At 49.7% G+C, this 18,082-nt stretch overlaps 1 protein-coding gene across 5 annotated transcripts in view; it reads left to right on the top strand.

The window, feature by feature from the left end:
• The window catches only part of BOC (BOC cell adhesion associated, oncogene regulated), a 92,693-nt gene that overhangs the window by 55,833 nt on the left and 18,778 nt on the right, over window positions 1-18,082 (top strand). For all 5 annotated transcript variants that reach the window (XM_050957048.1, XM_050957033.1, XM_050957040.1 and 2 more), the window contains exons 3-6: window positions 725-1,003; window positions 15,514-15,660; window positions 16,372-16,515; window positions 17,013-17,306. In XM_050957048.1, coding sequence (XP_050813005.1) covers window positions 725-1,003; window positions 15,514-15,660; window positions 16,372-16,515; window positions 17,013-17,306 — 864 coding nt within the window. The remainder of the gene's footprint in view (window positions 1-724; window positions 1,004-15,513; window positions 15,661-16,371; window positions 16,516-17,012; window positions 17,307-18,082) is intronic.

Here is an 18,082-nt window from a genome sequence, read left to right as displayed (position 1 = left end):
ACTTACTGCCAGCATAGGATCCAGCAAAAAGGAGATTAAACCATGCGGTTCAGTGTACTGCCTACAGCTCAAGTCACATCAAAATAAGCCCAGGAGAGGGATCAGGAGGTGCATGTCTGTAGCTGAGCCAGGGTGAGTAGCTGTCCACAGGGGACAGCATGTTTCTTGAGCAGGCAAAATTTTGGTGGCTCTGGCCGCAGTGTAGTCTTTAATCTACCTTTGCTCCAATGCCTGGACAAGCCTAGCCTGCCTCCTGCATGCTTTGAACACCCAGTTCCTCTGTGTCCTTCTCCTGGAAGCTAAGCAGCTCTCTAGGAGCTCAGGTTTTTCAAGTGATCTGTTATCCCTAAGGAGGAGAACTTCTCCATCTCATTCTTAGCCACTGCAGCAGCCTCAGTAGTGACTAGAGATGGGGGCCTGAACCAGAACTCTGAATAACCCAGAGGCTTTGAGAGCAGAATTATGGCCCCAGCTTTATGATGGACCAAACCACACCCCTGGATCCAAACACACACTTAAGCTTTGAGGTGTTCAAAATATAGAGCTGGACTTTCCAGCTTGGACCTCTCTCTACTTGAGACCTAGTCATTGTAGAGTTCCAGGACTTGCTCTGTGTGAGGAGAGTGGCCCAGGGTGTGTAGTGTGACAGTGGAGGAGATCTCCCTCTGCTCTTCTCTGTGCTGATGCTCATGTGGATATCTTGTCCTTGCCCCCCACCATGCAGGTGAATCTCTTCAGGTCACCGTCCAACCTGCTTCCACCGTCCAAAAGTATGGTGGCTTGGTGAGCCTGGGGTGTGTGGTGGAGCCCCCGAAAGTCAACGTTACCTGGAGGCTGAATGGGAAGGAGCTGGTAGGGTCGGATGAGGCGCTGGGGATTCATATTGAGCTGGGGAAGCTCATCATCATGGCTCTCAACAACCACACCGTGGGCCGGTACCAGTGCATCGCCCGCATTCCAGAGGGAGTTGTCGCCAGCGTCCCAGCCACAGTGACTTTAGCCAGTGAGTAGCTTTTGTCTTCTCCCGTCCCTTACTCTGCATTTGATCCCTCTCGTTGGTTGGGCCTCCATTTGGGGGACTTGCAGCCTCTGAGACACAGTGGGGCAGGCTGATCCCATGGTGCCACCAGGCACCCCTGCTCCTGCTGGAATCCCAAGCTTCTGGAGTAGTCCCTTGACCTGGGCTGATCCCAAGCTTCTGGAGTAGTCCCTTGACCTGGGCTGTTTTGTAGTATCTTTGACACACAGGCCTGCCATGTTCTACCTTAGCAATAGGCAAAGCAATCCCTGTACGTGATAGACTGCAAGCTCGTATCATACCACCTTCTAAGGGTAACTACATAAACCAATGAATAACGTAATATTTACCTGTACCTATGTCTGCATTTGAGATAGATCAAGTGATTTATATTTCTCCATCTGCCTGGTTCTCTTCCTGTGTCTCACAGTATCACTCTTAGGCTTTTCTGAGGCACCTAGGTATCATCCTGACATCTGACTTCAACAAAAAAAACTCCTGGAGTCTCCTGGAATCTCTCTCTCCACCCTGCAGTCGCAGGGTGAGTTTAGCTGTGGGATGTGTTATAGGACACTGCAAGCCACATCACTTCCTGGACTCTGTAACTTACTGGTCAGTACGTGTTACCTGTCCCCATCTGTACCTGATCCATGGACGAGGAGTCTGTTAAACTTCTCACCTCTTTCACTCAAGCTGCGGTAGCCCTGCTTTTCCAACAGGAGGTTCCCGGTTCAATTCCTAGCGTGTTCCCAGCTGCACCACAGATCAGTGCTTTGGCTGGTCACATGGAAGGTTTCTCTTAAGCCCCCCTATTATGAAGCTCTGAAAAGTTGTCTCTTCTGGTGTCCTATGGAAGAGTTAAGATCACCCACAGAAGGAAGGGTAAAGGAGGAGAGCAAGGAAGGAGTGAGGTAAATAACCAATACAACCCCAACAAATGCTCAGGAGAACTGAAGAGAGGCCTTGGGATTGCCTCCTTCAAATTAAAAGGAAGCTCTGCTATTCCAGGCCGGGGAGAGGAAGGTCTCAGAGGGTTGCTATTGTATTGTTTAAGAGAGGTGATGCTTGCGTACAGCCAGCAGGGGTGGGGTCTGGGCTCTTCTTTGAGCTCCACTCATATTGTGAGGGAAGTAGATTCATTTATTGGGTGTGTGGTGGAGGGGGGACATGATCATACTCGGATGCATTTTGTATCAAGGCTTGCCTCTCTAAGGGAGGCTTCGAGATGCCCTTGTTCACACCAAAGTGTCTAATATTATGTTGGGGTTTGCTTTCCTTTCCAGGGGACATTTCTGACTCACATTGCTGCATTATTTGTATGGAGGGTTGGGTCTTGTATCAGGGATGCTTGGGTTGGGGAGACCTCAGATGAAGGAGCCATGTTAATTTTGGTCCATGTGTCACGCTATGGGGCTGCGCTAGTACCTCAGGGTATGTCTCCTTTCCGGGGGCTACCCTCTTATTTGAGTGTGTCTTGTAGGAAAAAGATTCATAGACTCCAAGGCCAGAAAGGAGCATTGTGATCATTTAGCTCAGCCTCCTGCATAACACAGGTTAGCGAACTTCCCCCACATAATTCCCACAGCAAATCTTTGAAGCTTGATTTAAAAATTGGTCAGTGATGGAAATTCTCCAAAACGAACCCTGGTAAAGGTGATGGCGGACACATCTCCGACAGGCGTTCTTGTTTCAGGCTGGGATCTACGCTCAGGTCAGAGAGTGTGTTGAATTAAGGGTGCGTCTCAACTGGTGCAGCAAACTCAGTTTGGGGTACATCCTTGGCAGGGGAGGCACTCATGTTGAAGCCATATCTTGAAGCCACCCCTACGCCCGAGTGCACCTTGTATTGAGGTTAGCATTGCCAGGTGTCCGGTTTTTGACCGGAACGCCCAGTTGAAAAGGGACCCTGGCGCTTCTGGTCAGCACCGCCGACTGGGCCGTTAAAAGTCCAGTTGGTGGCGCTGCAGGGCTAAAGCAGGCTAGTTCCTACCTGTCTTGGTACTGCAATGTGCCCTGGAAGCAGCCAGCAGATCCGGCTCCTAGGCAGGGGGGCCATGTGGCTCAGCATGCTGCCCCTGCCCTGAGTACCGGTTCTGCAGTCCCATTGGCTGGGAACCACAGCCAATGGGAGTGGGAGCGGGTGGGGGTGGCTGCAGGCAAGAGAGGCTCACAGAGCCTCCTTCCTCCCCACCCCCAGCCTAGGAGCCGGACCTGCTGGCCGTTTCCGGGGCACAGTGTGGTGCCAGGACAGGTAGCGAGCTTGTCTTAGCCCCCTCGTGTCACTGACTGGCAGCTACCCAAGGTAAGCCTGCACCCCAGCCCCCAAACCTGGAGCCCCTTCCTGCATCTTAAACCCCTCATCCCTGGCCCCAGCCTAGAGCCTGTATCCCCTCCTGAACCCCAACCACCTGCCTCAACCTGCAGCCCCCTCCTGCACACAGAATCCCTTGTCCCCAGCCTGGAGCTCCCTACTGCATCCCAAACGCCTGAACCCCCAACCCAGAGCCCGTACCCCCTCCTGAACCCCAACCCTGTGCCTCAACCCGCAGCCCCCTCCCACATACAAAATCCCTCGGCCCCACCCCCTAGCCTGGAGCCCTTTCCTGCACCCCAATCCCCTCATCTCTGGCCCCACTTCAGAGCCCTCACCCACTCCCACACCTCAACCCCCTGCCTCAACATGCAGCCCCCTCCTGCTCTCCAAATCCCTCAACCCCACCCCCTACCCTGGAGCCCCCTCCCACACCCAGTTCCCTGCCCCAGCCCTGTGAAAGTGAGTGAGGGAAGGGGAGAACAAGCCACTGAGGAAGGGGTAATGTAGTGAGTGAGGCGTGGGGCTAGGGTGTTTGGTTTTGTGCAATTAGAAAGTTGGCAACCCTAACTGAGGTAGGGTCATGGTCTTCTTAAGATGCTGATGCTGGAGGGAGGGGCATTCAGAATTAACACTTGTGACAGGGCATGTCTATCCGTAATACCCAATGGACAGAGCTCCTCTGTAAACTCCCTCAGTTGGTCCTGGGAGGAGGCAGGGAGATTGCTGGGGAAGGGGGTATGTCTAAGAAATTGAAGGAGAGAAGATGTTTGTGCAAAACGGGGGCCGGCTTTGTGTTAAAGCCAAGAACTATTGGCTTGTCATCAAGACATTAATCAGAAGTGAAATGTTTAGGCCGGGCTGGGTAGGAGGAGAAGGAGCGGGAGAGTGGAGTGGAACAGCAGCTCTTGCTCTTGGAGGCTGGGTGGGAGGGGGCTGTCATTGGGTTGAAGCCATCGGGGGATTTGGTCTGGGCTTTGCACTTAGATTAAGTTTCGGAGAGCGCATTCCAGAGCAGAATGGGGGCTGTGTTTTGCCGGTGGGCTGGCCCAGGAGGGGAGCAGAGAAGTGGATGGGATTACCAAGGGCATGGTTTGCATTTAGGAAGGATAAGGAGACCAGTGCACGCATGCTCCTTAGTACGGTTGTTTGCTTTCAGGCCTCTCTTAAATGTCATCGTTTGGATGAGGCCATGGTTGTTCCGTTTACCTGGGTGCTGCGTTCCCCCTCTGACTCTGGTGACTGAGGGGAGACAGGCATCCTTTGCAGAGGCTGTGATCAAGCTGCTAGTGTGCAGGAAGTCCCCACCATCCTCCCTGAGACAGACTCCAGCTATAACCACGTCCAGTGCTGTAGTGGGGCCCCAGAAGTTGGTCTAGTGTTGATTCAGGCCCATGTATACTCCATCCCTGCCCTCACCCCCACCAAGCCAGAGAGAACTGAATTTTAACAACAGCATTTACAAGGCCTGACATGAGGTGTAGAGATCAGGTAGATAAGTGGTCCTTGGCCTGAGCCATTGAGCTGGAATCAGGGAAGGGGGAAGATGAGTGAGACCTCCCCATTGCCACAAGTGTATTGCCACTGAGAGGAGCGAGGAGGATCAGATGGGTTGCAGAAGGAGGGTGAGGGCTTTATGGGCTTTGTTCCCACCAATAGGGGGATGGTTATTAATGCCATTGAATGGGTCTTGTGAACTGATGGAGAAGGTAGGTTAAATAAGTGAGAGACAGTAACCCATTGTGGAGTCATCTATGCTACATGGCTTGTCCCCTGAGAACTTGTGTCTTCTTCCTACACCATCGAGTTTCAGCGCCATGCAGGGAAGGTGCTGGGTCTCACTGGATCATTCTCTGGGACACCTGGCATTGGCCACTGTCGGAAAGCAGGATACTGGGCTACATGGACCTTTGGTCTGGCCCAGTATGGCCGTTCTTATGTTCCTATCATCTTGGCAGATGGCTAAGTGGGCCGCTCCCACCATGATCCCTGCTGTCTTTGGGCAGAGGGAGCCATGAGAGTGGACAGAGTGAATCCCACTGGGGAGTAGAGAGAAGTGGGGAGCCCTGGAACAGATCCTACCTTGGGAAGAGCCTGGATGGAAGGGGGAGAAGATAGAACTGAGGGTGGGACATGAGCAAGACAAGCAAGGAGCAGCACTTTTTGGGGTATGTGGCTGATGGGCATGCCTGAGCCAATCTCTGATCAGGCTAACTCAGAAGACTGATTGAGACTAGCAGTTAATTCCGGCAGTAGAGGTAAACCTGGCTATAGTTTTATAGCCCCTGGGAAGGGGGAGAGTTGTGAAGGGGATGGAGGTGGAGTTCTTAAAGCAACAGAACAAGGATCACTTTGCCAGTGTTCAGTTCAAGTCTTCAGATATGGTACAGATGCTTTCTGGGTGTATGTGGCTGGGATACTAGAAGGTAACTTATGGGAACTGGAGTGACCCCCCGTCTTCTTCCCCTCCCCCCCTGCAAACACCAACCCAGTGCATAGAACAGAGGGTAATGACATTGATCACTACCAGCCTAAGCTGCATTGGAACAGGATATCTAGAAAGGCTCCATATCTGATTCCCAGTCCCTTGGGATGTTCCAGGTCCTAGCCCTTATATTGAGAGTGATTGGAATCCAGGGCAGCCTAAACGGAGGGGTGCATGGTCACAGGAGCTGAAGGATGGAATGAGACTCTGTAAGGCTGCCTGACTTTAAAATATATAGCCCAGCGCTGGGGGTAGGAATATAGTCTGTTGCTTCCCTTTGCCATCACACCCAGCTCCCCTTCCAAGCCCCTTTTTCTTGTAGTCTCCCAAGAGTGAAGTGCGCTTTGCACTAAGTGGGTGTGACTCCCCTGGAACGCTTTGGGAGGGACGACAACAGTGGTAAAAGTCACATGTTGCTGAAGATTAGTCATCAGGGCCCCTATCCAGCAAAAGACTGTAAGCACAGGTTGAACTTTAAAAATGCAAGTAGCCCTGTGGAAGCCAATGGGATTGCTTGCACACTTTAACTGAATCGTGCTTTGCTGGATGAGAGTGAGTGGATGGAAGTGGCAAAGCAATGGACCGTGCACTAGTCACACAAAATGAGCGCAGCTTACACAAAAAGACTGATGAGAGGGATGTAGCAGGAAAAGTCACTAACACGAAGGTCAAAGATAGTACTGGTGTAAGCTGGAGCAGCTCGTGGGGACTTCAACTGGAGTTGCACCTATTCATGCCAGGGCTGAATTTGATCCCACTGAATAGCAAATGGAGGCAAGTGGCAATTACATGCCTGTTGAATGCCCACTCAGTGCATGCTGAGCTACTTTGCTTCTTACATCCCTTTTCTTACATCTTAGGATCTCCCCCACCTCCCAGACAAGCACTTGTGGGAGGTGAGGAATATACTAAACTGGGTTTTCTCCTTGTCAAATTCTTGGTTGCAATGGAAGAGGAGACAGAGGAATGCTTTTTGGGGGGGTGGGGTAGGAGGGAGAGAATTGGGGGACGGACATTCATATTGGGAACGCTCTAGGGCCAGAGAGGGTCATTCCTTCATGCCCTTTCAGCTTCTAGAAATGAAAGTAGCAGAGCAGCCCTCAGCATTGGCTAAGCACATGGGAGCAAGCCTGGTGTTGTTACGAAGTGCCAGTGGGCAGTGACCCCTGCTCTGGGGCATGTTTAGGGTCCCTTAGGAATTTGCAGCTGTCTTCTAAAGAAAAACCCATTCATTTTCCTTCTGCCTGGGCCTCTCAGCTGATGACTCCCCTGACGCAGTGGAAGGGGAGGTTCACCTCCATCTTGAAAAAGCATTTGCTTACTTGACTCGCCTCCACCAAAGGCCTCCGGCTACAAGGACTGGGGTGGCATGAGGGGTGGGGAGGAAATGAAAACACAGGTGGCGCTTCCTGAGTCAGTTATCAGAGGGGAGGGATGTCTGCTGCGGAGACATGGCACATTGGTCGTGATGTGGCACAGAACCAAGCTTGGGATGTGGTGTGAGGGTTGGGGGAGGATGTTGGTATGTGATGGGATGCTAGCATATGAGGGGTGCGTGCATGAGGAGCTGTTTGAAGGGGATCTGACCACTGCTGCTGGGGGGCAGGGGGTGACTCTGAGGGGACAGAAATGCATGAAGGAGGTGGGAGAATGGGATTGTGCGCGTCTTGCCATGGCACTCAGGGCTGCGTCCGTTACTCTTCATGAGGAGGAGGCCGACAACTGAGATGTTGCTTAGTGCAAGAGGAGAACTCTAACCCCATGGGGCTCTGGCAGCCAAAATGGGGATTAGTGAGGAATAACTCTTCCCCCCACCCCGCCCCGCTTTGTGCTGGAGGAACCTCAGTCCTTACCATTTCCTGTTCTCAGAGGCCCTTCACCCCTATACGGAAGGCTCAAGCCCCTGGAGCCTGTACTTTTTAGTTCCACATGGTCTCTCACTTGTGTCTGATCCGATCTTATCTGTCTAGTCCATGTACTTACCTGGCCCCCTAGCTGTAGTACCCGAGGGCCTTAGTTCCTCCAAACGAGGGCTTTCCTATTAGTGCTACGATGATTCCTCAACCCTGCCCATCGCCGTGCCGGCAGGGGCATGAGCACACATGCACAGGCAGAGGCTGGCTTTCTCTCTCTGTACACAGCTCATCCTAAAGAGGACAAGAGCTGCCCCCATTTTTCTTAAAACGGTGGCTTCAGCACAGTTGGAGCTCAGCTATCCCCAGTGCCCTCTATCCGATGGTCTCAAAGCACTTCATGGACAGTGATGAATTGGGCTATCGCAGCTCCCCAGTGAGTTCTAATGGGCAACGACAGTGAGTAGGGGAATAGAGCAGTGGTAGGGTGTAGCATGGGATTTGGGGATAGAGAAGCTGGCCGGATGTGGGGAGCAGAGCCAAATACAGTCAGTCAGTGAGTGTTGAGGAGAAGCTGTCACCCGCAGGTTCTGCTGGTCTCAAAATTTCCCATCTCACCTGCCTGCAGAAAGGAGTCGGTGTGGTCCCTCTGGCTCACGTGACACCCCCACTGGGCCAGGCCGGGTACGTGCAGTAGTACTGGCACTATCTTTGCAGCAGCACCTCAGGCCAGATATGACCACACTGCCCCTCTGTTTGCCAGACCTGTTTGTATGTAGGTTGTGAGTGCACACGGGCAAACACACGCCCCAGGGGAGGCAGAGGCCTGGGCAGAAGCCATTTACAAATACAACTAAACGTTATTTGTGGGGGATGAACATTTACGGGAACAATCTGGCATTAAACTTTTGAATAACTGATGGTCAAAATAATCTATTCTGTGTTCTGTGCTTTAAGTTCCTTATCTTTCCCTTCTCTTCCTCTCTTGGTGCCTCTCTCCTTTCTCTGCTTGCCATGGCTCCCCACAGCCTCTCCTATCACAGCTCTTGGCTCTCTCCACTCCCACCCACTTCCTCCCCCTCAGTTTCCCCGGAGACCAGGCTGGTGGGCTGAGAGATGCCGGGAGGAAGGGGAGGTGGTCCTCCTTTTCCCTGGACTGGCAGACTAGCTGCTGTGATATCAAAGGGTGGTACTCCTGGAGGTCTGGAGGTGGAAGGCCCCACTGACACTTGCCCGTCTCACCAGCCTTTGGCTCTGCACCCTCCTGTGTGGCAGGGAGATATTCTCCCCGCTTTACAAATGAGGGCAAATGAAGCACAGAAAAGCAAAGCGACTCATTGAAGGCCACATGCTGAGTGAGTAACATAAGCAACCATAAACCCCAGGAGCCCCCTGAGATCTATGTGTTAACCTCAAGACATCCTGTGACGGGTTCCCCCTGGGGTGCCACCTGGAACTGGGGTACCACTGAGCCCTCTGACCCACCAGCCTGGGCTCCCTCTCACACTGTGCTGCTGTAACAAACTGCAGACCACTCCCGATCCTACACTTCAACAGCATTCACCAGGTAGGGACACACCCAGCTGCAGTTACATGCAGGTTCTCTAAGCAGCCATTGCATGAATCAATAATAGAAGGGCTACAGCCAAGGTAACTCTCAGCTCCCCAGGCATGCACCTCCCCTGGAGTATAAACCCAGAATTATACTGTCTGGCACTGCCCAGGGATTTGTACAGTGTAAGCTCATAGAGTTTGTGCGCTCCCCCACCCCGTGTGGACAGGAAAATGCAACAGCCTTTGCCCCTTGAGCTACGATTTCCCATGCATTTCACTCAAACTCACTGGGTTAGATAAAGCAAAAGCAAGTTTATTAACTACAAAAGATAGATTTTTAAGTGATAGCAAACAGATCAAAGCAAATAAACAGAAATGCAAACTAAGCTTAACATACTAGACAGACTACATATGAATTAGCAGTTACTCACTATAAGAGCTGTTACCAGGTCTTTCATACACAGGCTAGAAAATCTCTTTAGCCTGGATCCAGCACTTCCACCAGTCCAGTCTTTGTTTCTCAGGTGTTTTCAGGAGTCCTCTTATGTGGGGAGTGCAGAACCACAGATGATGTCACTCCCTGCCTTATATAGCTTTAGCATAGGGCGGGAACCTTTTTGTCCCAAAATCGGTTAGTGGAGAAACACTGACATCCTAAGATGGAGTCCAGAGACATGTGGCCTGATCACATGCCCCTGCATACCTTGCTGAGTCATAGCAGCCATTACTTACAGGCTGTGTGGAGTGTTCTCAGGAAGGTTAAGTTCTTCCAGGGTCCATTGTCTTTGCTAATGGGCCATCAGCACTGTCTGGCTTCTTCATTGTTGTACTAGAAAGGCTAGTTGTGGGTGTCACCCAGAGTAAGCACAATTGAAATACAGATACATAGTAAATATTCCTAACTTTAGATACAAGAATGATACATGCATACAAATTGGATAATCATATTCAGCAACTCATAACTTTTCCAATGATACCTCACATGAGATATTATCCCTGCTTTAAAGATGAGGGCAAATGAAGCACAGAAAAGCAAAGCGACTCATTGAAGGCCGCACACCGAGTGGGTGGCACAAGCAACCATAAACCCCAGGAGCCCTGACTCTGAGATCTGTGTTAACCTAAGGACGATCCTTCCCCTCTATATACCCAGCTCAGTGTCTGAAACACTGTCTCTAACTGCAGAAATCTTGTAGTTATTTTCCATGTCCTAAAGAACTACGTTCACTGGTGAGCTGCTCTGCATTTGAGGTGTTGATCTGTTCTTTCTCCAAGCTCACTGGCTCCTAGGCCTCTCTCCTCTTCTGGGTCCCTGTGTGTTCATATAAACCCCTGCCAGCACTGCTGGAGCCTGGGCCTTGGCTCTGAGATCATAATTTGGCCGTGATTAATTCAGACCACCAGGGTGCACATTAATTTTCCTGATGCTCGTTTATATTTTGATGATCAGGGAAGTATGTGTGATATGGGCAGGCAGACTTCTGCTTCTCTCCTTTTCTCCGCCCCCTTCTGTTTGTGTCTCTTCCTGTTTAATCCCTTGATCAAATGTCAGAGGAGAAAACACCCAGCACCCTTCCCCTCCCCAAGGGTAACATTTATTATCAGAGGAACAGAATGTGTTGCATGTTAAGAGTTAACCTTCATCTGGCTTTAATACTCAGTGGAAACATGGCTCCCCTTCTCTGCTTGTCTTAAAGGATTAATCACATTTCTGAAGTTCACTCTTATTCCTGCTTTTTATTATTATTATTTTTAATTGAATGAAGCCAGGAAATTCTTGAAGTCTTGAGCACGTTCACTGCAAATCATTTTTATGACATTGCTAAACCTCTCCTTCTCTTTTCAACCGTCTCCCTCCTTTCTCCCTCCCCACCCCCTGCTTCTCGAATCTGGACACTAGAACCATCTCCAAACAATGTGCCTGACAACTAATACGTTTTACATTTGGGAAGGTTTTTCCGCACATTGCCAAGGGAGCTGGTTTTTATTTAAAATTAAAAAGAATCTTGCTTTAATCAGAAAGTCTGTTTTGAGACATTTCATGTCACTTTTCCAGGACTGTGGGTGGGAGAACCTTGGAGCCAGAGTTGTCTTTGCTGTTGGAGAGCTGGTATAAATCCCAGAGAATGAAAACACATTTTTCCACTCTCCCGGTCTGCCAAGGGAAGGTCATGTGTAGTCTGCGATCCACGAGCGCTTCTGATCCCTGCTCTCTGAGCTGCCTGAGGCTGTGCGGGCCTTGGATTTGTATTGGTTCCAAGGAACAAAATAGTTGTGTTTGTGATAATGGCACACTCCTGCGCAAAGTCGTGGTGGTGTAGGTCATACTGCGTTGCTGTTACATTATGCTTTGAAAAGGCAATGTGGTCTCGTTTCAATGCAGGGTCATGCCACCCTGAAGAAGTGTGTCAATGCTAGGTCATGCTATGAAAGATGCAACTTTAAGTATTGTTGCAACGTCATGGCATATTGCTGCAAGGTGCTGAAGATGGGTCCTCAAAACACAGTGTTATTACCTGCTTGCAGGAGTGGCGCCAAGGTTTTTGGCGCCCTAGGCGCAGGGTCGGCTCGCCGGTCCCGCAGCTCCAGTGGACCTCTCGCAGGCATTCCTGCGGACAGTCCGCTAGTCCCGCGGCTCCAGTGGACCTGCTGCAGGCGTGCCTGCAACCGGAGCTGCGGGATCAGCAGACCGTCCGCAGGCACGCCTGCGGGAGGTCCACCGGAGCAGTCTGCCGCCCTCCCAAATCCTGGCGTCCTAGGCGACTGCCTAGGTTGCCTAAATGGAAGCGCCGGCCCTGCCTGCTTGACCTAGTGTGCCAATGCAAAGACATAGCATCATCTCATAGCAGGTGCTGCAACCAAATTCCTGAAATAAATGTTCATCTCTTTAACATTCCTGTGAGCTGGGCTTGCAGGACTCAGGAAACACTTGCAAACATTTGCTAGAAGAGCCACATTCTAGTTTACTTGCAGTTGGTTGGAGCATGCTTTCTAAACATGGGTTGACTTCATCCACACTGGCTGGTCAAACTGTTACCAGGAACCAGGCTAGCTAGAACTTTGTTTAAAGCACTTTCAAATGGGTTGGTTCCAGGCCCGTAGTAGATGCATCTCCCTGTCCTATAAGTGAGTTGAGATGAACCGGCTCCCAGTGCTACTATGTTATAGTGCACATATAGGTTACAGGAGCATCTTCACCAGGAATGGGTTTGGAAATAGGTCTCCTGGGTTTATTTTGGTTTATCTTCTTGTCTTTGATGTTGTGGGTTTGGCAATCCTGCCACTACCAGTCTGGGACTGGAATAGTCTTAAACTCAGCAGCATTTCTGCTCTCAGCTTCTGAGTGGCTGGCGTAGACCTGAAGCGCTACCTGACACAGGCCATTTCACCTTGGTATCTGCTCCAAGTCTTCTGAGTAGTATTAAAAAATAGAGAGATACTTTGCTTCCATTAGGGGTGGGGATGGAGAGCAGGAAATTGTAGGGGGTTCATACTGAGTTCATCTGAGTCCTAAGGTCTCGTTACAGAGACATTTCCATGGTGAGGCAATGGCCCAGCTGGTGTGTCTCTGAGGTCACTGAACTTTTGCAGGAAGGGTCAGCTGTGCAGGGTGGTGGAGGAGCAGGTTCTGATGAGAAGGGGTCAGTCAGCTTATAAAGTCTAGCAGAGAGTCTTTGCAATGTTTCCATTATGGCCTCTAACTCTTTGCCTCATGTGGAGTTGGTTGAGAAGTGCAGCTGGAAGAATATGGACAGCAGGGGAGAAGGAAGGTGGAGGATTGGGCTGGTGGGTGGGGGCAGTGAACAGCTCTGTCAAAACATTCTCTCCTAATGGATTTCTCAAATGTACCAGCAGGCAGGTGTCTCGTCAAATGCTTTCCCTTATGAAACCTGATCTGTTCCTCTTTGTCTGGTACTCTCATTCTCTCTCAAAGGCACCCTCTGTTGGGTTTTTTAAGCCCTCAGGAACGTGGTGTGTGTTCAGGGCATGGTGTGGGTAACTAGGTCAGCGGACAAAGGAACTTGGCCAAAGTTTGGTTCGTAGCGAGTCATTAGAGCCTTTCTCCCTCTCTGGTATCTTTCAAAATCATTTTAATTTTTATGTGCACAGTTGCATTTAGAGACCAATAATTCCGTTCTGTTTTTTCTGTGACCCCCCCCCCCCATTCCCTCCAATATCTCCCCAAACAAACTGGGGGTGGGGGAACCTTAGGACACAATAACAATCTAGTGGTAAACCAGCCTGTGGCTCTCGAGTGTTTGACTCGAGCAAGAATTCCCTGTACGGAGATGCTTAGAATTCAGGCAATGGAAGAGTTTGAAGTGGTGGTTGTGGTCACAAAAGTGGATTCTGAAAATGACTTTTTACTTCTTGTTCCATATTAATTCTTCTCCATTTGCTTCCAGATCAAATCTTTCAAGTCTGCGAGTTGAAGTGTGATCTTTTTTTTTTCCCTTTATGCCCAAAGTTTGCCTTCTAAATCTCTTGAATCTATCTACTCCTATGCTCTCATCTGTCTAAACCGGTGGTTCTCAATCAGGTCTTTCAGGGGGTACATCAGCTCATCCAGATATTTGCCTAGTTTTATGATAAGCTACATAAAAAGCTCTAGCAAAAGTCAGTATAAACTAAAATTTCATACAGACAATGACTTGTTTATACTGTTCTATATACTAGACACTGAAATGTGAGTACAGTATTTATATTCCAATTGATTTATAACTATATGGTAAAAGTGAGAACATAAGCAATTTCTCAGTAACAGTGCGCTGTGATGCTTTTGTATTTTTATGTCTGATTTTGTAAGCAAGTAGTTTTTAAGTGAGGTGAAACTTGGGGATATGCAAGCCAAATCAGACTCCTGAAAGGGACACAGTAGTCTGGAAAAGTTGAGAGCCACTGGTCTAATCCATCTGTTTAGGATGTATAGCATGTGAAGATGCACAGCATTCATCACCATATTATCCAGGGGCTGAACAGTTAGTTTAGATCCAGAAAGCATTGATCCTGCTCTTTGTCTTTCCCTGGTATCAGCTAAGCAAGCTCTGCTCCACTCCCACCCCTGATTTAGTGTACACCTGCTGTCCGGAGATGGCAATGTCACTGAGGACATGTGAAGTGAGAGAGAACCCCAGAACCCAGTTTGAGTCTTTCACAGTTGTACAATTCTTCCCTCAGATGCACTCCAGCAAGTCCCTAGTGAAGTCAGTAGGAGCAGTGAATGCATAATTAGGAGTAGAACTGAATCCACAGGAGGAAGATCTGGGCAGCAAATATTTTTATCCATTTCTAGCACCTTCCATCCAAGGATCTCAAAACACCTCACAGACACTAATGAATGGGGATTGGTCCTGCTTCGAGCAGGGGGTTGGACTAGATAATCTCCTGAGGTCCCTTCCAACCCTAATATTCTATGATTCTATGAATTAATCCTCACTGCCCCCACATTTTCTAGTTCAAGACCATCCTCCTCACTTATCAGAAGGGGATGTCATTTTCTAATCATATTTCAGGTGTTCAGGCGAAGTCAAAGGATCATGATGTAATCCTCTCTTCTGTATTACCCAGCCTTTGAACCCTCTCCACACAGGCTCAGTTCACAATGTTTGTGGTAGCTTCTGGGCAGCCCAACTACAGTTATGTTTGAAATGGCACTTACCTTTCGAATCTCAATTTTCAGTTGCTCAGTAAGTTACCTTTTAGGGCTGGGATTTCACATGTTCATACACATCCCAGGAGCAGTTTATTCGCAAAGTTTCTTGATGAGCCCTTTTTGGAGCTATTAGATGATAGAAAGGAGCAGCGTTCTGACACCAGCCCAGTCCCACTGATTGCTGAGGGCACCCCTTCAGTACCATCCATTGCCAAGATGCACTAAACTGGGTCCTGACTCCAAACCTGAGGTGGTAAAGGTCAGACAACAGGAAGAGGATACTCTTTGCACCAAAACCAAGATCCAGAGTGTGACTAGCTTTGTGCACTGAGCCAGCCTGATGTGTATGGACATGGAAGACCTGCTCCATGGGGGTGTCAGGAAGCCAAATCAATATTTGTAAAGCTCTTTGAAGTCCCAGGATAGAAGGGCCCAGTGTTAACTATATGCATTGTCTTGTTCCCCATTGTGTGCTTTAGCCCAGCTTTGGAATCTAGCTGAATTACAAGTTTACGTACTGAATATACCTCAGGTTATTGGGGTGGGTTCTTTTGTTTGTTTGGTTTTTTTACTCCTTTCCATTAACTCCTGAATTTCCCACCCCAGTGCTAAGACTTACTGTTACTGTCCTCTTAACAGAGATCAAAGACTTCAAATTTGATGGCCAGCATGTGATTGAAGTGGATGAAGGGAACACAGCTGTGATTGCATGTGACCTGCCCGAAAGCCACCCCAAAGCCCAGGTGCGCTACAGTGTGAAACAGGAGTGGCTGGAGGCCTCCAGAGGTGAGCTGCGTTCAGGGAGGGGAGGGTCCCTCTACTCTCTTTGCTACCCCGTGCTTCTGTCCCAGCGAGCTCTGTCACGTCTCCATATCCGCTGGCTCTGCCTTTACCTTTCCCTCTAGCTCTCCAGTCTTGCAGAGAATAAGCCCTCTCTGCCCACTGCCTGATGTATGTCTCCCCCACAGCTGCTTCTTTCTGAGCCGCTGCCTGGCCTCTGTGTTGTCCCCAGGCAGCCGTGCCTGAGGGGGCCATGCTCAACAACAATTTGCAAACAGAAAAAGGAGGGGGCCTGAGTTGAATAAATCCTAAGTTTAATTTTGTTAAAATGAATTATTCACCCACGTGACTAGAGATGGGTCAGAACCAAAGCCCCGGCTCTGAACCCCTATGAACCCTTGGGAAGTTTTAAAATCCAGTCTGAATGTTGCCACTTGAGCTCATCTGTACTTGTGACACTTCAACTTCACCAGAAGGTCTGTTCATCTCCCTCTTTCCCAAATCAGTTCTCTCCTTGTCCCAATTCTGAGACTGAATCAGCTTATTTCCAGGAGAACCGTTCTTGTGATGTTGATTTATCCAGTTATCTTTCCCTCCTCTTTTCCCACCTTCTCCCTTCCCTTTGCCCAGGCATGTTTGGAACACACTGCTGAGATGTTATCTGGCTGGTAGAATAGCTCCTCACAGAGAAAGGTCCTCTCTTCTTTTCCCTTATAGACAACTACCTGATCATGCCATCTGGGAACCTTCAGATAGTCAATGCCAGCCAGGAGGATGAAGGAACGTACAAATGTGCTGCCTACAACCCTGTGACCCAGGAAGTGAAAACCTCCGTCTCCAGTGACAGACTCCGCGTGCGGCGTAAGATGCCTCCCTTTAAACATTTTGGGTTCCTGGCCTCCAACTCATCCCTCTTTGCATGTGCGACATTATCTTTGGCATCTCTTGACTGTTGAGTGTTTACTTGTGCAGCCTCCATGTTCTATTATTGTAGCTTTATGTATGGACTTTATGTATTTGCTCCTGGAAAACTTCCTTTGCAGCAGATGTGGAGAGCTGTAGTTTTCACAGTAGAAGGTCGAGAGGTCTGTTCTCTGTGCTACATGCACATGCAGCCACCCTGCAGAATTGTTATACCCTCTGAGGAGCATTTAGACCTGGGAGCAACGGTCTGAACTCCACTGCTTGACTGGGTCCTCTGCACATTGGTTGCATAAGAACTACCAAGTTTCTCAGCCTGCATGGTGCATCCGTCTGTCCTATTGTCCAGAGGAAGCAAGCATTCTTGGGGTGCCACTGCCCCAGCCTATTTATAGGAGCTGCAGTGTCTTATTCTTTTTCTTCTCCCACCTCACCAGGCTCCACAGCAGAGGCAGCGCGGATAATCTATCCTCCGGAGGCTCAGACCATCATCGTCATCAAAGGTCAAAGCCTCATCCTGGAATGTGTGGCTAGTGGGATCCCGCCTCCCCGGGTCACCTGGGCCAAGAACGGCTCCAGTATTTCTGGCTACAACAAGACTCGCTTCCTGCTCAGCAACCTGCTGATCGACGCCACCAGCGAGGAAGACTCCGGCACCTACAGCTGCATGGCTGACAATGGGGTGGGCGAGGCTGGAGCTGTGTTCATATTCTATAACGTTCAGGTGTTTGGTGAGTAGTACTGCAGCTTTCCTACCATCTCCCCAGACAGAGCCCGGGCTTTCTCCTAGCACCTGTTTCAGGGAGAAATATCCACCCCACCTCCATTATAATGTGAAGTGAACCTACCCTCCTTGCTGGCATCTTTAGCGCCAGTTTTAGTATAAGGTGATGGATTTGCCCCTGAGGACCCCATCACCTGCACCTTTCACCCACAGGTTCCACTCTGAGTCTAAGATGAGGGACTCCCCTTGGGGAATCCCATCTCCCATTATTTATATTTCTGCTTTGGGTACTCTATAGCACCCATTAGCTTAGTATCTAGCGCTTTCCAGGTACATTGAAATCTGCATGGGAAGGGACCCTAGCGGACTTCAGAGTCTGAGCCTCCTTTTTCCAGAATTTGAGGCAAGAATGTTTAGGAAGATAAGTCCCAGATAATTCTGTAGAGCATTTCCCCCTTCCGACAGGAATTAGCTGGGACTTGAACAGATTTGGTTTGAGCCAGCTGTATTTCATCCAGGTGCTGGTCTCCTGTAGGCATCGGGACACCCTTGTAGAGGCACTGGGGAAAAATGGGATACACAGCTGTGTGTCATTGACATACTGTGGACACTGGACGTGTGGCATCTCACCATCTTGCTGAGTGGTCTCCTGTGGAGACAGGAGGGGTGACAGGGTGGATCCCTGGGTGACCCCATCAAGGAGGAGGACTTTTCTTGGTTGAGGCTGTTTTCCAACCTCTCTCTCTGCTAGAAGCGAATGACCAATCATGGTAGCGCTGTGCA

This window comes from Gopherus flavomarginatus, chromosome 1 (genome assembly GCF_025201925.1).
Source record: "Gopherus flavomarginatus isolate rGopFla2 chromosome 1, rGopFla2.mat.asm, whole genome shotgun sequence".
NCBI classification, from domain to species: Eukaryota; Metazoa; Chordata; order Testudines; family Testudinidae; genus Gopherus; species Gopherus flavomarginatus.
The sequence above is the reverse complement of the archived record's forward strand: the minus strand, read 5'-3'. Positions and strand labels throughout refer to the sequence as shown.